The sequence below is a fragment of the Rattus norvegicus genome, chromosome 4 (assembly GCF_021556685.1).
Source record: "Rattus norvegicus strain SHRSP/BbbUtx chromosome 4, alternate assembly SHRSP_T2T, whole genome shotgun sequence".
Classification (NCBI taxonomy): Eukaryota; Metazoa; Chordata; class Mammalia; order Rodentia; family Muridae; genus Rattus; species Rattus norvegicus.
Window position 1 is genome coordinate 59,686,277 of NC_141537.1, and position 26,242 is coordinate 59,712,518.

General features: G+C 43.3%; 1 protein-coding gene across 2 annotated transcripts in view; it reads right to left on the reverse strand.

Moving 5' to 3' along the window:
• Window positions 1–26,242, reverse strand: part of Ube2h (ubiquitin-conjugating enzyme E2H) — a 96,208-nt gene that overhangs the window by 45,038 nt on the left and 24,928 nt on the right. For both annotated transcript variants that reach the window (XM_087656513.1, NM_001172127.1), the window contains 2 exon segments: window positions 4,333–4,409; window positions 2,980–3,054 (listed from right to left, as the gene is read on the reverse strand). In XM_087656513.1, coding sequence (XP_087512639.1) covers window positions 2,980–3,054; window positions 4,333–4,409 — 152 coding nt within the window.

A 26,242-nucleotide genomic window follows, 5' to 3' on the forward strand; every position in this document is an offset into this window, starting at 1 on the left:
GCGAATAAGTCACTCAATTCTAATTGGTCCTCTGTAGTTCAGGCTGTCCAGCTTTGACTCCTGATCCTCCTGCCTCCACCCGCTCAAGGGCTGATACTACAGGTGTGCAGCACTAAGCATGTTAAAAAACAAGTATATGACTGAGGTAACATCTTGCAATATTACCAGGCTGATTTACAACTCCTGGCTCCAAGCAAATTCTCCTGCCTCAACTACCTGATTACTAGTACTATAGAGGCATGAACCACCAGGTCCAAACTCCTTTCTATTTTTTACAGAGATGGGGTCAATATTGTCTAATGGCCCCAAACTTGTAGGTTCAAGCAATCTTCCTACTGAGGAGCTGCGACTAAACAGATGAGCACCACAGTTCCTGGCCAGTGTCTTATTCTCCAGAAAGACAACAGATAGGATGGATATAATTTTATGGAAAAATTAAAATCAAATCTAGAACTCTTCCTGATAACCAGTGACAATTTGTTACTCATGGACACCTAACTATATGTAACTAAATATGGTCATTAACAACCAGCAGCACTTCTAGCACACATGACAAGGAACATCTATGAAAACTACGCCACAACTGCCATGCGCAGTGCAGAGGCAGGCTGCACTCTTTAACCCCAGAACTGAAAGGCAGAGGCAGGCTGAGCTCTAGAGCTCACTGGCCAAGCAATCAATCCACACCAACTATGAAACTCTGTCTCGAAGACCAACTGGATAGTTCCTGAAGAACACCACCTGGTCTTCATATGCAAACATGTATACACATGTCATATGTACAAGTGTATACCCTAACATTAACACACACACACTTCATATACAAACATGTATACACATGTCATATGTACATGTGTATACCTTATTAACACACACTTCATATGCAAACATGTGTACACATGTCATATGTACATGTATGTACCCTAACATTAACACACACACTTCATATACAAACATGTATACACATACATGTGTCTACCCTAACATTAACACACACGTGTGCACGCACATACACACGTGTGCACACACACATGCACACACTTCATATACAAACATGTATACGCATGTCATATGTACATGTGTATACCCTAACATTAACACACACACACACACACACACACACCAATTCTATACTAATAAATATTTTTCAAATCCAAGCTGGGGGTGATAGTATACACCCAAGATCAGGAGGCTGAGGCAAAAGGACAAACTGAAGGACTACCTGGGCCCACACATACACATACACACAGTAAGAATAGAAGATATTTAATCTAAACTTACATTTACCTATTTAAAATGCTGAAGGCACTTCAGGTCTCAGACTTCATACATTCTAGACAAGCACTCTGCTACTAAGCTACACCTCCCAGTTCAAATCTTAGTATCTATGAGCTTAAATAAAACCCAGCCAACAGTATACATGCCAGACACTGGGAAAAAGATGTTAAAAGAACAGAGTCAAAATTATCTAACGTTCTTTCCCTTCTGTTTAATTACATGTCTAAACAACTCAAAAAGCAAATAAACCTTGCCCTTTTCAAATGAGCCCCAGCCTCTCAAAACACTTAAAGTGCATCCTCAGTAGTGCTGCAGCATGGCTGACACCCTGAAAACGGATCACGTCACAGATTAAAACTGATGCATCCTCCTCTGAAGGAAGGATGGCTAGCACACGTACTTCAACAACACCAACCTCCGCAAGGAAGAGGATACTCATATGCAGAGCATCAAGCTCTGAAGTGTACAGTAAGGCAACATAGAACGTATGAGTATTAAACTAACTGGGAATTTGTGTCCCTGGTTAGGGTTATGCAGTGTTTTATGTTTAGGTATTTTAGGGGAGGGGATGCACGCAGCAGTTCAGAGGTGGAGGCGCTGCCTGGATGAGCCAGGCTCCAAGTCTGTTCCCAGCAATGGAGTGGAAAGCAGTCTTTTAGGATAAATTTCAGAAAGCTCCAGTGAAAGGTACCCTTTTCCTGGGACAGCGGGATAAAGCTTGAGGAAGAGCTCTACTTCTATAGCACAGGCTGCATCCCCATAGCGGACTCTCTGCTCCATGAGCCCTGTCAGCTGTCAAATAACAGCGTAAGGTAACAGACTGCACTGGGAGTGCCGAGTTCCTGGCTTTAAATAGGTGTATATGACACGTATGTGAACGTTTGTATTTAAAGTGTTTCAGCAGAAAGGCTCAAGTTAAGAAGACACAGGAACAGACCAGGCATGGAGAGGCACAGCAGAAGAGCCCTGTGCAGAGAGGGCTCTTCTTTCTGCCTTTCTGCCTCATTGGCACGGAGCTGTGGATGGCTCTGACCCCCAGGCACATGGCTCTAATGTCAGGTGTACTCATGAACAGTGTCAGACTCAACACCTCACAGCCATCCCGCCACCATGTCTAGCCCTGCAGCTTGCAGGATCTTACAGCATTGAAGTCATTTCTCCTGGGCGGCTGCTGGCTGAGAAAATCCACCTCAGAACCTGAAGAACGAACAGCCTTAGGAATTTTCCATGTTGACAAAGAATTACAGATGTTCTTCAGTACTTTCAGGACGTAAAACTCTACAGGAAGTAAAGCAGTTTGATGCTGCTACAGGCTGCAATTTCTGATAGGACTTAGTTCTGGGATCATCCTTAATACATCATTCTAACACACAATTTGCACTACACAGAAACGTGAAAGGCTGGAATGAAAGCAAAACTTCAGGATGTTATTCCGTTTTGCTAGAGTAGGGGTTAGTTCAAACTGCAGGAGACTAGGCATCAGTTCTGAAGATGGTGAAGACAGCTCACAACTGTAGTCCCATGAAATCCCCTGCCCTCTTGTGGTCTGCAGACATATACGTGTAGACAAAACATCCACAAGTCTTTTTTAAAAAGCCAAGAAAGGAAAAATTCAGTTCAGTAAAAATTTTTGGACAATCATCTCTTATAAAATACACGGTTTTTATTTTCCTCTTAGATTTCAGAACTGTCATCACATACCTATAGATGGAGATTTGAAAGGGTATTTATCAGGAAGGTCCACTCTAACTTTCCACACCCCGCCTTCATATGGTGCTGTAACAGAAATAAGACATGTTACCCATTAGAACTGTGTCTCCAAATAAACCCAAGTGTAAATGAATAGTAAATCCCTCTGTCTCCTGAAAAAGGCCTCAAAAACCAATTCCAAAAGAGCCAGGCACTAGCTGAGCAAGGGGCCTTTGGCTGTGATCCAGGCACAGCGAAGATCAAGCAGGAGGAAGGCTAGGTGGGCGCTAGGCTAGCCTGGGGTACTAGGACCAACCAAGACCAGCTGCAACCAGCAGAGCGGGCACCTCACCTCAGACTAGAGCTTCTCTTCACACTGCATCTAACAGGGACAGATCTGCTCTATTACAATTATCCCGTTCTGATTAGAGTATCTCCTCCTTACTCAAGAGACTGAGGCATGAGGACCCAAAGCTCGAGGGCCCCTGAACTGGAGTAATTTCTAGTGAGACCCTGCACCTCACTAAGAGACTGAGGAGATAGCTCAGTGGTTAAGAAGACTTGCTCTTGCTGAGCCGCCAGATCAAACCTTCAGTACTCACATTTCAGCTTCCAACAACTATACCTCTGCTTCAGAGGATCTGACCTCTCTTCTCACCTCTAAAGGACACCAGGCCCATATATGCTATACAAACATACACATACAAAAAATACTCACACATTCAAAAATGTAAAATGTAAAATGTCTCTTAAAAAGTGAGAGGGGCAGTGTGTGTGTAAGTGTGTGTGGAGTGTGTGGAGTGAGTGTGTGTGTGTGTGTGTGTGTGTGTGTGATGGACTGTAAGTCAGGGGTAGAGCACTTACCTAGCATGTACACAGTCTGAGGTCAATCACCAGTACCAAAAAAAGACACCATATATTTTTCTTTAAAATATCCAGAGTTAAGCCAATATTCCCTCGTTCTTACTAGATCCTACTGAACACTACTCATTTGTTTATAAAAATATAGTCAGGGGGTTGGGGATTTAGCTCAGCGGTAGAGCGTTTGCCTAGCGAGCGCAAGGCCCTGGGTTCGGTCCCCAGCTCCGAAAAAAAGAACCAAAAAAAATATAGTCAGGTTCCTTTTTCTCCTACCTTAATAAACCCCCCCAAACAAAACCAGGAGAAAATACATTTCCAAAGGAACACCGACGTGACCATCCATAATAGAACCCAGACCTTGTGAAAAAGGTAAGTGCACAAATGACACAGACCTCTTCGCTCACCGGTTCTAGTTAAAATTCACTTTCCAAAGTCATGCACCTGTTCATAGCTCTACTGTCAGTGAAGACTATAAAAAGAACACATACCCACACATGTACTTACTTCCTTGTGGTCCATAAAACTTGACAACAAATTCATTGAGTCCTCCTAGGATTGTAACCTCATGTTTGCTTTCAATGCTGGGGTAGAAGGTAAAGGAAATTATACAGGCTTAGCACATCAAAGAACTACAGGTGATATCCAAGACATGCCAGTGTGCCCGTGCTATCAAACGATGTATTTCTGGTAAAACATAAAATATACACAACTCTAGCAGACTATTTATATCCCTTACGAAAAGACTGTGGATAAGCTTTGGATTCAGAGAGACTAGCAATGTAAGTGTACTCTCTGGGCGTCTCCCTCTGCAAACAGAGTATGATTTCATGGGATTGTGTCAAGTTTACAGAGGGAAATTGGGGCAAAGCTGTGGCATTTGTTTTCATTCATTCCTTTGCTCCTGAGCTGTGTCTTCAGGTTTAGGTGTGGATCAGGACTCTAATCATGGATGGGCACCACTTCTTGTTCTCCTCTAACACCTGCCTCACTCTGAGACATCTTGAGAACTCTTTCACAGTGTAAGATTCAGGGCTGGGAGCCAGCTCCTTCTGTAATGTGCTTGCTGTACAAGCATGAGGACCTGAGTCTGATCCCAGACCTACGGCAAAACCTAGGCATGCTATGAAGCTACAATCCCAACAAATACCACCGGAGCAAAGTCAGGCAGATCCTCAGTGCTCTATGGCCAGCCATTTTAACAAGTAAGCTTTAGGTCCTAGTGAGAAACCTTGCCTCAAAAAACCAAGGTAGACCAGGCATGATAGCCTTTGATGCCAGCACACAGGCAGCAGAGGCAGGTGCTTCAGAGCTAGTCAGGACCTTGTTAGAAACAAAGCTACTCCTAAAAAACAATGTAGACAGCTCCTAGGGCAACGACTAAGGTTGTTCTCTGGCCGCCACACTCACAAACACATTTAAATGCACATGTACACTCACACAGAACTCTGACCTCCACATTCACACATGAAATGCCCATGTACATGTGTGCACGTGTGGTCCCACTCCCTCCCTTCTCTCCCCGTCTCACATACTGTAAAAGTAAAGAAGCATGTGGCAAGGGTAGGGAGCAGGTCTTCGGACCTGATTTCTCGGCCAGTCTGGGCTACACCATGAGTTCAGAGTCAGTGCAGAATTACATAACTAGACAACACCAGAAAGGACAAAAGGTATTGAGTGAGAGTATAGATAGTCCAGTGATAGAGCATGTGGTCAGCATGCATAGGAACCTGCGTCCAACTTCCAGCATTCTCCCTCGAAGTGAATTTGAAAAAATTAAGATGTTATTAGAAGAGTGAAGAGGAGGCTGGAGAGATGCTCAGTGGTTAAGAAAACTGACTGCTCTTCCAGAGGTCCTGAGTTCAATTCCCAGCCACCACATGGTGGCTCACAACCATCTGTAATGGGGTCTGATGCCCTCCTCTGATGTGTCTGAAGACAGCTACAGTGTGCTCATATAGAAGGAAGGAAGGAAGGAAGGAAGGAAGGAAGGAAGGAAGGAAGATAGGTAGATAGATAGATGAAAAAACTTTTTAAAAAAGTGAGGAGGAAAATACCTTAACAAGAAAAAGTTCCAAACATTCAAAAAATAAAACAAGGAGACTAGAGAGGAGACTCAGTGAGGCTCAGTGATTATGAAAACACTGCTCTTGCAAATGGCCCAAGGCAATTCCCAGCACCAAGGCAGGTAGCTCACAGAGGCTGAAACTCCAGCTCTAGGGGATTTGATCTGATGCCTACTGGCTTCCTCAGGCACCATAACCACACACCCCACATACACACACAATAATTAAATTCTTAAAAAGAAACCAAAATGAAAAGACAATATATAAAGGGTTTGACGCATGAAGAACATTTTAGATGACATTTTCCTGCTATGAAGTGATAGATGGGAAGGTAACAGCAAGTGTTGTGTGGCACACACACTTGCATGTGGAGAACAAGTCTACAGCACCATGCAAGCCTAGAATAAAGCTTACTGCCATGCAAATCTTACAACAAACAAGTTTTTTGTTTTGCTCTGAGACAGGGTCTCACTCTGTAGCCCTGGCTCTCCTGGAACTCCCTATATGTAAACCTGGCTGGCCTTGAACTCAGAGATACTCCTGTGGCTGCCTCCCTAGTGCTGGGATTAAAGGCAGCACACACAGCTTTGCTCCTGCTGGTAAGAGTGGGGTCTCATTTCATTCTCTTCTGGAAACTGGCCTCCAGGAGAGATGGGATTCTCAGTGCTCACAAGCATCTGTAACTCCAGTTCCAGGGGATCTGGCTCTCCCTTCCAGCCTCCTTGGGCACCACACACATACACACAGGCCAAAACACCCAAGAAAGAAAATTGATGGCCTCAATCTGCACACATGCATGTCCTATGTAGTTAAGAGTTCCTCCCAGGGGTTGGGGATTTGGCTCAGTGATAGAGCACTTGCCTAGCAAGCGCAAGGCCCTGGGTTCCGTCCCCAGCTCTGAGGAGAAAGAGGAAAAAAAAAAAAAAAAAAGAGTTCCTCCCAAACACATGCCAACAGGTGCTTACAGCTATGTTCACCAAAGCTCCTGCCTGTAATGTGGTTAACATTCAAATACCAGGAACACTTAATGTTCATTAACCCTTTTGCAAAAGAGTTAACTGTGGCAGTCACACAACAGAGGATAGCACCACACTTGAGGAGAGGGAGGACAGGAGCTGGGGCTATGATAAAGCGTGTAACAAGGGTTCAATGCCCAGCACTACACCCCCACCCCTACCGAAGGAACCTTAAATATTTACAGTTGTGACTTACATTTGTGGGTGTCAACTAAAGGCATCTTTTCTGTCCTAAATCAAAAGGCTGGAAAAAAACAGTAAACCATTTTCTGGTTTGCTTAGGATTTAATCTATCTGCATCTATTTGATAAAGATTCTCTTTCCTAAATCATGTTAAAATAAGATTAATTCAATGTCCCTCTGACTTTAGTATAACCCACATCCAGATACAACAGGTCTGATTACACACTGAATCCTTGGCAGAGTCCATTTTGTATGAGAATCTAAAGGCCAACGGAATTAAAAATGTATCTCTGCTCCTAAGTCAAGGGACCTGGTGTGTGTGTGGGGGGGGGGGGGGGGGCTCCATCTGCTGAAATGGGTGGGTCAGGCTAGTAATCCTGGAAGTTCAGAAGGTGCCTTTATCATCTGTGGTGAATGTTAGAAAAGATTTTTTTTTTAAACTTAAAAAATAAATCTACAAATTCTTGGGATACTACTGATAAAAAAAAATCTGTCAAACCTATAAATCACATTCTATTCATTTCTAAGTTAGTCACAAAATACTAGTCTTACCTACTTAGCATTTCACCTTAAGAATTCTGTTTTCACCAGAACAATGATTAGCATTGAAGAACTCAAGTCCATTTCACTCTTAAAATACCAGCCACCCACCACCTTATTTCCCTAAATAGCATTATGGTTACACAATCTAATATTTAAAGGCAGATGCCAAACTGTCAAGAGACAACTGACATTCTTGGCAAAATGTGTCTGTCAGGATTTTAAGTGATTTTTATATAGCTCAGAACTTTTCCAGAAAGGGAGAAAGGACTAAGCCTATTCTATTCCACAGATGACATTACCAGGTCAAGGGCTTAGGACTCAAAGACATCACCGGATCCTCAGCTTGCTCATAATGCTCTACCAAGGAAGTGGCCTTGAGAGCTGTGTCCCAGGGATGTAGCAGAGGAAAAAATGTGCTTTTGTGTAGAGCTGAAGATTCGTGGCTGCTGCTTTCCACATTGAGACCAGGCTGTTTCCAACTCACCTTTAAAGAGACTGCAAAGGAGAGTTGGAAAACTGAGCACTCAGCTGCATGTTTATCAACACGAAAATTATCACATGCAGTAATGCTCGTAAAAAACTTTTATGGAGATATTTAGTTCTTAAGACATACTAGGAAACAAAACTGGGTCCACTTATTGTATGTATGTATGTATGTATGTATGTATGTATTTTGCCTGTGTGTAATGTCTGCACTGTCTGTGTGCAGTGTCCATGGAGGCCAGAAGAGGGCATCAAGCCCTCTGGAACTGGAGTTGGTTCTGAGTGGCTGTATTGGTGCTGGGATCTAACCCTGTCCTCTCCGGAAGAGCCGACAGTTCTTTTTGAATTGCTGAATCGTCTTTCTAGACCCCTTTATTTTCTTACCTTAATTCTGTATTGAGGTATTAAGGTAACTGGATTCATGATACCATTCTATCTGTTTAGTTTGAAACTCTATAGAAACTTTTTTATAGAAACTAGGTTCTATAAAAAAGTAACACAGTAATAAAAGAACTATAGCTTCATTGAGTATAATAGTTGATCTTAGCCTTAAGAATTCAGGAATTGAGGTTGGTGTGATGTTACACACCTGTGAGGCACCACTTGGAAGGTGTAAGCTCTCAAGGTCAGTCTCATAACAGCAAGTTTGGGGCTCTCCTCAGCAACATGAGAATTTATCTCAAAAATGGGAATGGAAAAGGGGGCACGATCGCGAGCACGCGCACGCACACGCGCACGCACACAGACACCCCCAGGGTTGGGAGGGAGAAGCTAGGGAGTGATGAAATCCCCAATGTAAACAACTAGGGCATATGTTTTTCAGAATCTGGAAGGAAACACTAAAGGGCAATCAACAAATGAATAGATAAATGTCATCTTTTAAGGCTAAGCAGTTTTATATTCTGTATCTCTCCCAAAACTAGTTTAAGCTTTCTGTATGAAATAATAGGAACTCCTTAGGCTGGTCTATGAGGAATATGGTGTAGATCATTAAATCCATGAAAGATCACAGAGCTTTCTGTCAGAACTTGTTTACTAAGATTCCACCTCTCCATATGCCAAACAACAACAACAAAAGGACTCTTAAACAGCGTCTGTCTAGCGTAGTATAAGACATGCTGAGTAGAAAACACAGTCCAGGGGTTGGGGATTTAGCTCAGTGGTAGAGCGCTTACCTAGGAAGCACAAGGCCCTGGGTTCGGTCCCCAGCTCCGAAAAAAAGAACCAAAAAAAAAAAAAAAAAAAAAAAGAAAACACAGTCCAGGCACGGTGACTCATGCCTACAATTCTTGCACTCAGAGAAGGCGAGACAGGAGAACTGACAAGACTTCGAGGCTAACTTGGTCTGAGTGTGAGCTTCAGAAGACAAGCCTTAGCTGAAGTGTGAGACTTGTTTCAAAGACCAAACACTAAAACCCAAACAAAAAATAGTAAAAGCAAAAATACAACTAATATTTGGAGACAGAATTCTTCAAGGGCCAGCAAGATGGCTTCCAGGTAATGGTACTTGCTACCACCCTGATGGCCTTGAGTTTAATTCCTGAGACCTGTGGTCTTTGAAGACCTACAGTCTGAGACCACAAATGTCTTGAAACCAATGTTATTTGGACACCAAGAGGTAAGAACAAACATTAAAACTGGGGATTTAAGACAGAAGTGGCAGGTACATCTATAATCCCAGCATTTGGGAGATGCAGGTGCGAAGGAATGGTCTATAAGGCCATCTTCAGCTACATAGTGAGTCTGAAATCTGGTCCCATAAAAACGAAATGATAAAAATTAAAATAATAAAATACAGCATAATTTTGATGAGGGAAATGCTAGAAAGAAAAGGCTGGGCATGAACACAGGTGGGGCCTCCGGGTACAGATCCAGTAAGCAAAGATGCAGTATTCCATGCAAAATCCACGCCAGTGTGCTTTAGAGATGCACCAGCTGTGTGCAGAACAGGGAGAGGGCAAAGCCAGACACTAAAGCAAGAGCGACATTCAAACCTCAGTGACTATAACGGTTGCAGAACTGACAGAGTTGATAGACTCTGCAGCTGACTAAGGAGGACACAAACATTAAGAGGCTCCAATGTGGCTAAAAGGTCATTTCACTAAGAGACAGGGTCTTACTGTGTAGCCCTGGAGCTTGCTATGAAGACCAGGTTGGCTCTCAGATCTGCTAGCCTCTACCTCACAAGTGCTGGGGGAAAAGGCACTACTACCACACCCAGCCCATTCCACTTTTCTTCAAGTTTTGTTTTTGGAAACAGGTTTCATGTGTTCCAGGTCACATCAAACTCATTAGACACCCAGGGAAGACCATGAACTTTCCAAGCACCTCAGTTAAAGGTATAAATTACCATTCCAGATTTAAAAAAAAAATCTAAATTTCAACACCTATTCCTAACTTCTAATTAATCTCCTATATTTCCTCTTTTTTTCCTTCTAGACGGTGTCTTCTATACACAGCCCAGCTTGGCATAGAACCCACGATGGAGCCCATGTTGGCCCTGAGCTATCCATCTTCCTAATGCAGCTCTACGTGCTAGGACTGCAGGAGCACCACATCCAGCGCTACGATCTCCCATCTTCTTCTGTGTGTGACTGCTTCCTCAAACTCATGATCCCTCCCCACCCCCATCTCTGCACGCTGTGACTAACTAGTCATGCCGCCACTAACTAGTCTTGACCATTACTTCCTATCAAGCCACATCAACCTTCAGAGCAGACAGACCAGCTTTATGCAGCACGTGACATGCAGATAGCAATGTCAATGCAATCCTGGAAGCCAGAGTTCAGCCCAGGGTTTACAGCATTTCTCAGATACTATAATCAAGGCACATGGAAATCATTTATAGAAAGCAATGTCATTTCTACAAAGAAATATCTTCTTTGGCATTTTTCATGGTAACATATATACTCCATCTACAAAGTAATAAGAAGAAAGGTGTATGGTCAAGCAGTCTAAGGTGCTTAAAGAATAATTCATTTAATAATTTTAATAGCAAGTATTGCTATTCATTTGACAGACGAACATTATCAAAGTATTAACAATGGATGCAGAAACTGAAGAGAAAGATCTTAGATGTGCTGTCATCTCTCTATAGAACACTCAACACACCTTTAAGTCACAGAGCTACTTAGAAAAAGACCAAGATCTCCAACTCTGTGGCTTGCCCTCCTTCCTGTCCTTTTGTTTCCTACACTAGCTAGCTAATTTATTTGTGTGTGTGTGTGTGTGTGTGTGTGTGTGTGTGTGTGTCCAGAGATCAATAATTCCCCACCTGACTTGTATGATTCCAATATCCAACAAGAAGGAATGTCTCTTAAGACAAGTCCTTTAAACATTACATATGTTTGCAAATCCAGAGAACAAAAGGAACAACACACAACTGCTAGTTTAGCCTACTGACAGGCTGGAGTCACTTCTCTAGAAAATCTGACCATAGACAATACAACTTCGTTCCCTCTCAGACCTTCTACCTTTTTAACACTGTAATGTCTGTTGTCACCTGCAAACATTCTAGACCATGTTCACAGCTGTCTTGGGATTCCTGTGACCTAAATGCAAGTCAGCTGTGACTGCTAGTTGTTTTCCAAAACAAGAATGGCTGCCACCTGCTGTTCCCTTTGCTACTCCATGTGCATTTATTAAGTGATATTAACAGCAATTCAATGTTGCTTTCATAAAAATTAGAAAGGGCCAGCAAACAGCACACACTTAAACCTGTTTAAAGCAACACGCACAAGGGGGCTGGAGAGATGGCTCAGCGGTTAAGAGCACTGGCTGCTCTTCCAGAGGTCCTGAGTTCAAATCCCAGCAACCACATGGTGGCTCACAACCATCTGTAAAGAGATCCGATCCCCTCTTCTGGTGTGTCTGAAGACAGCTACAGTGTACTTATATATAATAAATGAATAAATATTTAAAAAAAAAAAAAAGCAACACGCACAAAAAAGTGATAGGTTCAACATCACTCACTGCCAAAATTCAAGTTGAGGAAAGCAGAGTGTAAATAAATATACTAGCTGGCATGCTAAACACGATCTTCATGGATCTACTGAATAAAGGACTCTATGTCCCAAAACAAACCAGTATGCTTTCATGCAGCTGAGACCACTTGGAAGACGTTTAAGCAGAAATAGTAATTACTGTCCTGAGATTTTTATCTTAAAACAGTCTAAAGTGATGTAGAGAGCAGCAGAGTCTTCTTGAATGAAAGTCTGCTGCCTGAAACTCACTGAGCCATGTCTGGTAGTGCAGCTCACTATCCAGTACCCTAGAGGCCAAGGCTTCTGAATTCAAGTTACAGAGCGAGACCAAGACCAACCTGGAAAACTTAGTGAGACCCAGGTACTTCTTTACTTCTTTTTTAAGGGTGTCTGAGTTCAATCCAGGAACCCAGATTACAGAATGACAAGCTGAGTTGTGCCAAGTTTCCTCTGATCTCCACACACTGGCCACATACACACAAATAATATTTTTGAAGGGGTGTTATTTATATTTATTAGGATCAAAAAAAAAGGAAAGAAAAAGCACAACTATAACATTGATTTTATTTTTAAAATCCACAGTGAAAATAAGCAAAAGAAAAGAAACTTTTTAAAACAGATTTATTTATTTCATGTATGTGAGCACTGTCGCTGTCTTCAGACACACCAGAAGAGGGCATCAGATCCCATTACGGATGGGTGTGAGCCACCATGTGATTGCTGGGATTTGAACTTGGGAAGAGCAGTCATTGCTCTTGACCACTGAGCCATCTCTCCAGCCCTGAAAATAAACTTTTATGTTTACCAACAGCTTGGTTGGTAACAATGCTTGTGAAGCATGTCTGAAGCTCTGAGGTTTAATCCCCAGAATCCCTGAGACCAGACATGGTGGTACCCACGTGTGTATAACAGCAGCAGCATCAAAGCAGAAACAGGAAGACAGAAGTCCAAGGCTACAGTGAGTATAAGCTCGTCCTGCTTGCTACTCTTCCAGAGGATCCAAGTTCAGTTCCCAGCACCTATGTCCTGTGGCTCACGCCTACCTTAAACTCCAGCTCCAAGAGATTTGACTCCCTCTTCTGAGAGCCCCCAAATACACATGGCATTCATTACTCACAGACAGACACCCTTAAAGAAGAAGTAAAGAAATACCTGGGCTGGTGAGAGAGTGGAAGCAGGTAAGTGTGTGCAGCATAGAGGTCCAAGCTCAGTTCCTGGAACGTACATCAATGTGCAAGGAGAAAATCCCACAGTCGTCTTGTGACTGTTCATACTCAAAATAATAAACAAAATTTAAAAAATAACTTTCCACAAATCATTTCACCAACTGAGCACAAAACCCTGGAAAGTCAGGAGCAGTGACACGGAAGTGTAACTAGATACGCACTTGATACGGGCTGCAGAGCTATTTTTGGCACCATGTAAGGACCAGGTGGGGGAGGGGCCTTGCCACATGAAGGGGACCAGTTGCTCCAGACAAGAGGGGATTAGCACAGCACAAACAGGCTGCCTGGTACAGTTAAAACATAGAAGTGGCTCTGTTCTGTGGAAGCTACCCTAGCGAGTAACAGAAGTGTGAGGTTTAGATATGCACAGACAGCAAATATGAACTGCTGAGACGCACAGGCAGGAAATGAAAAAGTGAAGTTGCTCACAAGGAATACTTCTTAGTAAGTCAGGAGGAACACAACCCAAAATCAGGTAGTAAATCAAGAGAAAACCAACCTAGACACATACACAAGAGTGCGTGTAGATATGGTAGGAATATTTGAACCTGGAAAAGCTGGCTAAACTTCTGGGTTTCCTTCTTCCCTGTCTGTTTGAACAAAAGGGTATAAAGGCTTGAGTGCCTCTGAGACATTTAATCAGAGAGCAGAGCACAAATGGCTCAGGAGGTGATCTCAACAATCAAGGAGACTGGGGCACGAGGAGGGCAGGTCACAGCACAGCTGGGTCTGCCTAGACTGGAATAACCTCATCACAGTAAGGATTATTGTGCCTTATCTTAACTCCTTCCTGATTTTCCTGAAATCACAGGACACATCTCACGTAACACAGAGCTGTAGCTTTGAATCATTTTTGGTTACTAACATCTCAGAAAGAGCAAATGCAAAAACATACATTTAGAACTCCAAATTCTATGGGGTTGGGGATTTAGCTCAGTGGTAGAGCGTTTGCCTAGCAAGTGCAAGGCCCTGGGTTCGGTCCCCAGCTCCGGAAAAAAAGAAAAAAAAAAAAAAAAGAACTCCAAATTCTAACAGTGCTGGTTTGGATCAGATCTTAACCTATACAAGTCACATCTAGACTCACTCATCCGCTACGGGACCACAGAAGGCCATGTTCGCCCCTGCTCTTTCAGCTTTGCTGACTCTCGCTTCCTGACACACGAGTGAGCGTCATCCTCCTCAGGGACTTCGTTGTCTGTCTCTTCTGCCTCACCCTGACTTCCCTGTTTTCACACATAGCTGCTGCTGCTTATTCTTTGTGCTAGCTTTAAATGCCACTTCCTCAAAGACCCTCCTGGCACCTAAAGTACACATCCAAACAAACTGTCAACTCCTTCTGTTTTAATTGTGGTAGAATATTATAGCCCCCCAACTACATTCTGCCCAGTCCTTTTGTCTATCTTATGGGCATTGGTTTTTCTGTTTACATTCTCTTTTGTCATCAATAAAATTCAGGTTTTAAAGGTCAAGAAACCTTTCCAACTCATTCATTCTTTGATCCAGGCACATGGAAGAGAGTGCCCTGTGTGGAAACTGAAGAAAAACTGATTAAATGAATACTGAGAACAGTTTTTGCTAGGTCAGGAAGGGACTGTCTCAGGAAAATAAGTGATGTGTTACACGTACACACATTCTCATCCTAGCCCAGAAGGCTGAGGAAGCACAGGGAGTTTTCAACAGTGCCAATGCAGAGTAACAAGACATTGCTTGGATATGAAAGTATGATGGCTTTCTTCTGAGTGCTAAACTTGAAACCAGCACACGATGTCTGTGAGGAGAGGGACACTTTCCAGGAGCAAAGTAAAGAGAAAATCAGGGATCGTTCTTGTTCTTTGAAACTTCAAAAGAAAATTCTGAGATAAAGGCAGATGTACTCACAAAAGTGCTCCCATGCAGCCTACCGGAGTGCACTGTCAGGGCCACCATCTGAGAGAGCAGTTACCTACACAGCAAGGCAAAGTGTGTTCGCACATGCCAAGGGATGGGGTCTGCCAGAAAGGGAAGGAGAACTCTATCAGCATCAAAGGAAAAGTCAGAGAGAAATGCTATCGGGGGCCACACCAAGAACCCCTGAGTGCTGGACACGGCAGCAGATTAATAAGGTCATTTTATGCAGCTTCTGTGCTAGCTCTTCCTCAAGTAACCTTCTGGTTGTAGCATCTGACTCCCTATTATGTCTACCCAGAGACACAAGCTACTTGTCCACACTGACAAATACTGGCTTTTCAGTTTTAACTTTCAGGTTTGTGAGTTTAGTTCATCTGAGGCCAAAGAAATTACCTTGCTCTTAGTTCAAATTACACTTAGGGAAGAGATAAGGAATAAAGGACAGTTAGCATGAGAGGTCAGGATGTTAGAAAAATGTCTAAGGACTCACTCACATTCAATACCTGGGACCAACATGGAAGAAAAAGAGCACTGACTCCAGAGCTGTCCTCTGGCCAGCTCATGTACACTGTGGCACAGTCGGAGTGAGATACATGTGTGTGCATGCACATATACACACCAGAAGAAAGAAGAGTTTAAGAACAAAACAGACTACAACATGGTATGTTCATGGGTAGCTGAGGTTAATTCAGGTCAGATGCGTATATTCACCGATAGTCACACTGCAGACAGGCTTGCCCAGTACAGTATTTACACCTTAGAAATCACTACAAACCAGGGTTTCACTGGCTCAATGGCAGTTGATCATTATTTACAAATAGTCAGTTACTATTGTACAAAGTCTAGCATAAAAATGGCACTAAATGAAAAAGCCCTTTGACATTTTCTTCCAGCTCCAGAAATGAGACAGGCCTGAAGCACTATTCTTTTACCATCAGTAGATTTTATCAGTGGATGTTATCAGAACATAGTGAGATGGGGGGCTGGAGAGATGGCTTAGAGGTACATATAGCACAACTGTTCTTCTAGAGGATCCTGATCGATTCCTAGCACCCACAAGGTAGCCAACAATAATCATAACTTCAGTCCTAAGGGACACAGATGCCAACCTCTGGCCTTTCTGGGCACTGGCACTCAAGTGACATGTAGCAAACACACGCAGGCTAAACCTCCAATACACATAAACACTTAACATGTAAAACAAGATGTAAAACTTATTTCACAGTTTTCACAATTACAGAAGGGTGGTGATATGCCTTTAATCCCGGCACTCAAGAGGTACATGCAGGCAGATCTCTGTCAGTTCAAGGGCAGCCTGATCCACAAAGCAAGCTTCAGGCCAGTTGTATAATACAGTGAGACCCTGTCTCAGAAATAAAAGGGAAAGGAAAAAAAGTCAATGAAACTTTTATGTCAACCAGAGATGATTATGTCCAAAAACTCCTACTTTCTCTGCATTAAAAGTAAATTACAGGGCTGGAGAGATGGCTCGGCAGTTAAGAGCACTGACTGATCTTCCAGAGGTCCTGAGTTCAATTCCCAAGCAACCACGTGGTGGCTAAGAACCATCTGTAATGGGATCCCTTGCACTCTTCTGATATGTCTGAAGACAGCTGCAGTGTACTCACATAAATAAAAATAAATAGATCTTTTAAAAAAAAAAAGTGAATTGCAGAGGCTGGGCATGGTGGCACATACCTTTAATTCCTATACTAGGGAGAGAAAGGCAGGTGGTTTAAGTTCAAAGCCAGCCTGGTCTACACATGGGGTTCCAGAACAGCCGGGACTACAAAGACTCTGTCTCAAAACAAAAACAAAAAGGAAAAACCTTTACACCAGCTGCATTCAGAGGGTTTTCTGTAGGAACCCTGCTGTGAGAAAAGACCAGCTCTGCCTTAACTCCTTCATTTCCAGAACCTCTGGGTCGGGTCCCTCTCCCCCCCATTTCTAAAGTAAAATAGTTCACTCATTATGCAAATTATGGGGCGACCACTGAAGAACAATCCAGTTTCTCTGTTGGAGGCTCCAGCTTAACTATCTCCAAACCCAGGGCTATTTCCACATACAAAAGAACTATGGGAATGCCTCCAGCAAGGCAGCCATGCAAGAAGGGCAGGGCATTCCCACTCTCCAGCCCACAGTCCGGGGCCAAAGTCTCTCATATCAGAGCACTCCTAAGTGTAGGCTGCAGAGGTCTGACACTGCCAGCCCTTCTGCCAACAATTTTATTACAAAATCTAAGTCCCTCTTTTAGAAATCAGACTACAATTTCCCCAGAACAAAAGTCAATTTAAACTAACTTGTATCTGACACACACTTTTTTATTTTGAGATATTAATCCTCATCCTTATCAATCTCTCTGCTAGAAAATCAATGCACTCAGAGTTCTAGACTGAGATACCAACGCCTTTATCACTGGAACCTCTATGCAAATGAAGCCCTGCTTTCTCAGAAGATAAGACAAACAAAGATCAGAACAACTATGTAATACTGGGACAGAAAGCAAAGGTCAGGGGGTAAATGACCTGGAAAGGGGAAGATCTGTGTGTGTACAAAAATAATTGTGGCACTCCCATGATATGGTAGTGGCATGCCTTATATGTGGAAAGCGAAAAGCAAGAATTCAAGGTCATCTACAAGAGACCTTGTCTCAAAAAGGAGGGTAGGGTATATAGGGCTGGGGAGATGGCTCAGTCAGTAAAGAAGAGGTCCTGAGTCCAGAGCCCTAGGCACCCTCAGAAAACAGACACACCTCTAATTCCAGTGCAGAAGCAGCACAGGCTTAACTTTATTTGGAACGAAAATGAATTTTGGGGAGAAGCTGATAAATAAGCCTTGTATAAAAGTAGTTCCAAGCCTTGAACCCTAGCACTGGGGAGACAAGACACAAGAGAGTTTCAGTGACTTTGACACCAGCCTGGAATCACACCAGGTTCTAGGTTAATCTGGCCTATACAGCAGGGTTGTCTTAGAAAGAAAGAAAGGAAGGGAGGGAGGGAGGGGAGGAGAGGGGAGAGGAGGGAGACAGGCAGAGGAGGGGGTAGGAGAGGAGAGGAGGAGGGGAAGGGAGGAAGGGAGGGGAGGGGAGGGAGACAGATGGGGGGGAGGAGAGGAGAGGAGGAGGGGAAGGGAGGAAGGGAGGGGAGGGGAGGGAGGAAGGAAGGATGGATGCGGGAGGGAGGGAGGGAAGAACCCAGTGTGAATGCAATCTTGGCATTCTGGAGGCTGAGACAGAAGACTGCCCATAAATTCAAAACTTTAAAGCCAGGAAAAGCCAGGATGCACCCAGTGTTGCTCTGGTAACAAAAATGAGAAGAAGCCTGGACGGAAGCAAACAAGGTACAGAGAGACCTCCAGCAGGAAGTCTGCTACAGCAGGAGCGCAGAGACGGGTACAGACTCTTCACATATGGAATAATGACGTTTCTCGTGTGAAATAAATGTTTGCCTGTTAATACCTGGCCACCTGCATTCAAGCCCCGGAATCCATCAGGGTGGAGACAGAACCAACTCACAATGTTCTCTGACCTTTTGCTCAGGGGCACATGCACCACCTACCCCACACATCATTCACAAGCACAGGTAATTTTTAAAAATTATTCAATATAAACCAAGTAACCTTCCAAATAAAATTGAAGTTTTAGAGTGCAGACTTTAAAAGTTGGGAAACACAAGGCCAAGCACAGTGGTACATGTATTAATCTCAGCGCTTGAGAAGCTGAGGCAGGCATCTCTCTGAATTTGAAGCCTCATTGCCCCTCCTCCCATATGACTGACTGGAAAGCACAGTATTTAAGTCAATTGGCATCATCATAAAATAGAGAAAAGCCTCAGTGTTCATTGTTTATATATAAATCAGTGTTGGTCCATGAGGCGTCCACCTCCTCGTGGCCACCACTGCCCTCATTCCCTGCACACCAGTACCCAGCTACCACTCTAAGCACCTGTGGCCTGTTTGTCTCATGTAAGCCCCACCACTGTTTCACAAGAACACCAGTACATTCTAAGTTAAGAGCCTTGCCTCAAGACCCCTGCAGAGTGGATGGAGAACCAAGTCCAACTTGGCTGGTCCTATTCTTGCCTGCACTCCCTGACATTACTCTTACACTGGGATAACATCTGAAAAGAGAACAAATGTAACCTGTAAGCTAGGAGCACATGCTTGCTTGTCTTTCTTCCTTGAACTCAGTGCAGATCTTAGAACCCAGGTGGGTCACTGCTTAAGGAGATAAAAATTATCAACTAAGCATCGCCAGGTATGACACTTACGCCAGGAGAATAGGAGTTTACAGTGCCAAATACTAGCTCAGATAGATCAACTCTTAAACAGCAGGTCTGTGAGCAGGACAGCCCATACAGAGATGAAGAGATTCTGGTAAAGCAGATGCTGCATCGACGTACTCTGAGGTCACGTCACAGGAGACTTGAAGAGCACACGCCCTCACTAACTGACCCAGGTTTCAACAGGAGCCTTATGGAAGCTAACTTCATCTCTGAGACACTCCCTGCCACCCACTGCAGAGCGTTGTCAGTGTGATGGTACAGAATTTAGCAGCTGAGCGTCAAAGCCTAGGCTGGCTGCCGCAGTCTCCAACTGTACTTAACCTAAGCCTTAGCTTCTCCTCTGTGAACGCCATCTCGTACAGTCCTTTTGAGGACCAAGGAAGTCATGTAGAGTGCTCAGCACAGGACACTCTGCCACGTCAGCTGGTATGGCTACTGATGGTATGTCCTGGCTTAGAGGAGGTATTCATAGAACCTTTGCCACTAGTACAAGCCTCAGGATAATGACAACCAACCTCCTCCACCACCACCAGGCATGATCTTTAGGGGAAGCTGCATCTTTCCCTGAGGTTGTGAAAATAACTTTTATGGCTTTACAGGAATGAGAGAAACATTTCATAAAACTAAAACCACCAGCTTGCCTCCCTTTAGTTAAAGGAAGGGTTCTTGATCTGCTTCAGTCTGTAAACTATTTATTCCACTGCTAGTGCCTGCAGGCAGGCAGACAAGTCCCGTACCCTAGAAACACCTCACTGTGGCTCTCAGAAGACTGAGGCAGAGAGCAGCCATTCCACAGTGGCACTGGACCCCGAAGAGCTGCTTATCTGCATCTATGACCACAACAGCAGCAAACAGACCAGGCTACATGGCCCAAACTAAGCTGCCCATCTTTCAGAAGAATTCTGCATGCAGCATTGCAAGCATGCAGCTGCCTCTGAACCCCCTTGGCATCTCTAAACCACAAAGATGGTGATTTCTATGGGATTCCCTTTCAACAGTTAGTTAGGATATAGAAACAAGACCTAAAGCAGTTAAAAGCAACCTTTAGCAAAATATTCCTTGACCTCTTTCAGACTAAGTCCACTTCAGCCAAAATGCACTCTCCACATCAAGACAGAACAAAACCGTAACCCACCCACCCACAGCCTGAGAGTACTTTCTCAGATGCACTTTACACCTTCAGAAGGCTCATAGTTCTTCACCTGTTTTGTTCTTGAGATGAGTGTTGATTTTCCTAAGCAGATAACTACATCTGTTTCAGGACTGTAAAAACAAAACCGTAATGGGCAGTATAACTAAGTGGCATCATCTCCCATTAAAGCTATCTAATTCATCTGGACACGGTGGCTTATGCCTAGAATCCTAGCACCTCAGAGGCTGAGATTGAAGGCTGCTATGGGTTTAAGGGCCAGGCTGGGTTACATAGCTCAAAAACATTTCAGTTCCCCATACAGATACTCAATTTAAGGAGTAGTCAGGAAACAGGAGAATCATCTTGATATTAGCTTTCTCTACCACAGAAACCAACACACTTGGCTTCCGAAGTTTGACCAATTTTTGTCCTAAATTTTTCAGTTATTTGAAATAGAATATGTACAAGTGGTAATTTTGTGTTCTCTTTTCTCTTAAAATATATTTTTCATTATGTTTACTCTGATGAAAGAGCCCACATGTAGGAGCACACACCAATGGCCAGAGGGCAGTGTGTAGAGTAAGTCTTCTCCCTCTATCATGTGGGTCATGAGGGTCAAATTCAGGTAACCAGACCCAGCAGCAAGCCTGCACCCACTGGACCACCTTGCCAGCCACAGCCTCTCACTTTAAAAACAAAACATTTTTCTATGCCCAACTTCTAACTGAAATTTAAAAAAAAAGAAAAAACACAAACATATACAAGCTACCAAACCAACCAATCAAACCAACCAAACAAACAAATAAAACCACTTAGACTATCAACAAATCCAGGATGGAGGGAGCCATTCTCTCCAGGATGCGGCACTGACTGCAGATGTACAAGCCCCACTTTATTTTGAAAACTAAGAAAAAGAAAACAGCTTTTCTAATGTAGACTCCATTTCTGAAAATGGAAGTAGAAGTTTCAAGGTTACACAGCACACAGAACATCCTGTTTACTTGCTTAATACACCCAACTCATGGTCACCACTAATGGCCAAACCACCTGCAAGAGTCCCATTTGTTCAGTTTCACACGCTACCTACGAGGTCGAGATTATGTTGATCTGTTCAGTTATTTCAGAATGGTCACCCTCTATCCAACTGCTCCACTCCGTGCCAAGGTGTAAACGCACATTAACGACTGCTAAACGCAGAAGTAAATCAGAGAGCACCAGGCCAAGCCAGGAACATCCTTCCCAACTGTCAAACTGCAGACACATCTGTGCTGAAGGGTATGCATACTGAGTCGGAGAAGTGGCAGAGTAAGGCTGACAGGATCTGCCTGCCCTTAAAGGTCCGGAGAAGAAAGTGCAGGCAGGGATGTTCACATTTCTCTTCAGCCCTTTCCATTTCAAGAATGATTACTTCAGAGGGCTCTTCACAGATTAAATATACATTAATAAAAAGGCTTCGTTTTAGAGACAAGCATGAAAGTATTTAATTTAGGAAATATAGGTAAAACTATAAGAATCAGGAAAGTGAATCCACATGCATAGGATTCTCCTCGGTTAAACACAGCAAACCAAGCCCAGTGTGGTAGTGCACTCCTGCAACCCCAGCCCTCAGGAGGCAAGGGCAGGGGTGGCAAAAGTTCAAGGCAGCCTGGTCTACAGACCCTGTCTCCAAATACAAAGAAGAACCAATTTAAAAACACAGTAGAGGGGTTGGGGATTTAGCTCAGTGGTAGAGCGCTTGCCTAGCAATCGCAAGGCCTTGGGTTCGGTCCCCAGCTCCAAAAAATAGAAAAGAAAAAAAAAAAAAAAACAAAAAACAAAAACACAGTAGAAGCTGGAGGGATGGTTTGTGGCTAACAGCACCAACTGCTCTACAGAGGACGAAGTGTGATTCCCAGCACCCATACAATGGCTCACAACTGTCTGCAACTTCAGTTCCAGTGGATCTAATGCTCTCCTCGGGCTTTTGCAAGCATGCAAAGTGGCACACAGACATATGTGCAGACAGAACATCCATACTATAAAATACAAACTTTAGAAAAAGAACCATAGTGATTACTCAAAGTTAAAATAGTCTCATGAAAGACATTTTCCAAAAATACAAATTCTTACGAATTACCACCCCAACACAAAGCTATACCTATCCCTAGCTGACAACAGAGAACACCTGTGACGTTCAGCTGTCAAGCCACTTAAAACAGAGAAGCCTAGATGAGTCAACACATCATGTACCAGGCTATAAATATTTTCACACTAGGATAGTCAATTACAAACCTAAGTTCAGCTTAAAAGAAAAACCATTCCTACAGTTTCAAAAGGTAAAAAGCAGGGAAAAACAAGTTTGAAACTTGTTTTTAAAACTCAGCAGGGCTGGAGAGATGGTTCAGCGGTTAAGAGCACTGACTGCTCTTCCAGAGGTCCTGAGTTCAATTCCCAGCAACCACATGATGGCTCACAACCATCTATAACAGATTCTGGTGTATCTGAAGACAGCTACAATGTACTCATATATACTAAATAAATAAAATATTAAGGGGTTGGGGATTTAGCTCAGTGGTAGAGCGCTTGCCTAGGAAGCGCAAGGCCCTGGGTTCGGTCCCCAGCTCCGAAAAAAAAAAAAGAACCAAAAATAAAATAAAATAAAATATTAAAAAAAAAAAACTCAGCAAGATGTAGGACACATGTCAATCAATCATTTCCACCTTCACAGACTCTGAAGTAGAGTGATCACAAGTTCCAGGCCACTGTGTGCAACAGAGCAAGACCCTGTTCTCAAAACAAAGTGGCCTGACCATAGCATTAGTTTGAAGAGAGTTTAATGCTAGTTAGCCTAGGCTGCCCTCACCTTTAACTTCAGCCTTCTTGGTGCTGAGCCTATGCGCATGCCCACCATGCTGAGCACAGCTCTTAGTTTTAAACATAATTTCTAGGCAAAATAAACAAAACACTACTGTTTTATATCATGCCTCTAAGTGCTTGTAACATAACACTCATAATTCCAGCTACTTGTATACAGGCTGTGCCCACTGCTCATCCCCTAGTATCACAAATCCCAAGCAGTCAGCTAGCGAGCACCATTGTCCTAGGATGTTTACAGTTCTACCCTTCTGACTAACCTCTCTCCCCTCCCAACTTTGCTTCAACTCCACTGCTCCTTCAAAAAGCCCTTTCATGACCAAGATCAAGTGCCATATCCCAACAGCCTCCTTGCCTGAGCTGAGATGTGTATACCTCCTCTGCTCTATGTACCTGACACTCGGAGAAAGCTGACAAAGTCAGCCTGAAGGGATGGCTCAGTGGTTAAGAGCACTGACTGCTCTTTGAGAGGTCCTGAGTTCAATTCCCAGGATCCACATGGCAGCTCACAACCATCTGTAAATGTACTCCCATGGGATCTGATGCCCTCTTCTGGTGCAGATGAAGAAGCAGTCCAAACACCCATATACATAAATAATCTTTTCTTTTTCTTTTTTTTTCTTTTTTTTTCGGAGCTGGGGACCGAATCCAGGGCCTTGCGCTTTCTAGGCAAGCGCTCTACCACTGAGCTAAATCCCCAACTCCTACATAAATAATCTTTAGGAAAATATATAACTTGCTCTCCTAGATTCAAACCCCCTAAAACAAAAGGGTCATGTCTCAACCTGGAGAAGGAGAATAGAGGGAGAGGGGGAGGGAGGAGGGAAAGGAGAGGGAGGGGGAAGGAAAGGTGCCATATTTTGCTCCTCTTGGCATCACCACTTTGCCAAGAGTCTGAAAGAAAAGCACTAAACAGTATTTGATTACAGAAGGGTACGGCCAATGATGGCAGCAAAGATCACTAATTCCAGAGGCAGAGGCTTTGAATGTGAGTTCAAAGTCAGCCTGGTCTGTAGAGGTGAGCTCCAAAACAGTTAGGGCTACATAGAGAAACCCTCTCTCAAAGAAACCAAAAAGAATGAAACAAAGAAAGAAAAAGTTTCATGTACAAAAATTACTAAAATGAATGTGTAAAATTGCCTTCAAACTTTGTACCAAGTGCATATAAAACAAATATTGTGTTTAAATTTGAGAATATGCAAACATTCCAAAATGTCCTGAACCCAAAACACTTGCAATCCTGAGAATTCCAGACTAGAAACACTTGGCCTATTATATTTAGGTTAAAAGATCCCTAATACAGGATTTGGTCCTGGTGAGATGGCTTACTGGTTAAGAGCTTGGCTGTTCTACCAGAGGACACGGACGGATGTACAGTCCCTGGGAATCATCATATGGCCTCTGCACACATGTAGTACACAAACATGCATGCAGGCAAAACCTACATTTAAGAACAGCAGGGCTTGGTGATACACACCTTTAATCCTAGCACTCAGGGATCAGAGAGGTAGGCAGAGCTCTGGACAAGAAGGCAGTTAGGGCTACATACTGAGACACCCCCCCACCAATCTCAAAATAAACAGATGAATAAATTTTCAAAAATATCTAACTTAAAGCTTTGTTTTTAGGCTAACAATGACTAAATATTCCAAATACCAATTAAAATAACTGGAATGACTGATAGAGTCAGGTACAGATGCCCTGAAGAACACACTTTACCTTGAGATAAGGTCTTCTGTAGCCCAGGCTGAAATGTATTATGGAATACCATGTAAGTGGTAAGCACTGAACCCTGGGTCCTACGTACCCAGAGGTCCCAAGTGCTACAACTACAGGCGTGCACCACCACACCAAACTAAAGCACAACACAGGGACTCTGCAGTCAAACGAAGAGCAAGAAAACCTTACGGCCTGAACTTAAATATTATTTGAACATATCTTGGCCGGGTCTTTGTCTCATCTAGTGAATCATCCTGTTCCTTCGGATGGCCCTGAAATATAAAACTGAAACAAGATAAGTGACCACAAGTCCCCGCTCCTAACATATACAGTAACAGAGTTGCCTGCTGCAAAGAGTGCAGCAGAGATGTTCCAGACCTGTCTGCTATCTTGCCTTCATCTTACCACCTGTAATACCAGTCCTGCAGTTGGCAAAAGTTTGACCTAACACGGAGAACGTAGAAACGCTTGGGTAGGAAACGCTTGCATTAACTCAGGCTAGCATTATAGCAACAGCCTTCACAGCACTTTACCTAATTCCAGGATCCACTTCTGGAAGTGAAAGGGTGACATTATCTCATCATTGGCTTAACCTTTCAGCTACACACTGACGCAGCTTCTAAGTATGTATCCACATCTTACTATCTTAAAACCAGAAATGAATGGGTCAAGGGTTTTCCACTTTGGATTAAGAATTTATACAAATAAAAAAAATAAAGCTTCAAGAACTATTGGTGTCCTATAGGATGATGTCATTATGCAACAAGGAAGGCCTATCATTGGATGAGAAAGAAGGGTAGGCAGGGAAAAGTCTAGGAAGGAGGGAGGAGGAGGAAGAGTGAGAGAAATCAAGATGGAGACAATGGAGCGGGATGATCCAGATCCAGGCAATAGGTCAATTTTATCTTGTCTAGGTGGGTGGTTTCTATCTTTATTAATTGGCAGTGAATTAATTCTGTGGATGTATTGTGGACTGAGAATTTAACACATAAATCTGATTGTTGGGTTACAATTTGTTGAGTCTTGATTTTACCAGGTGGGTG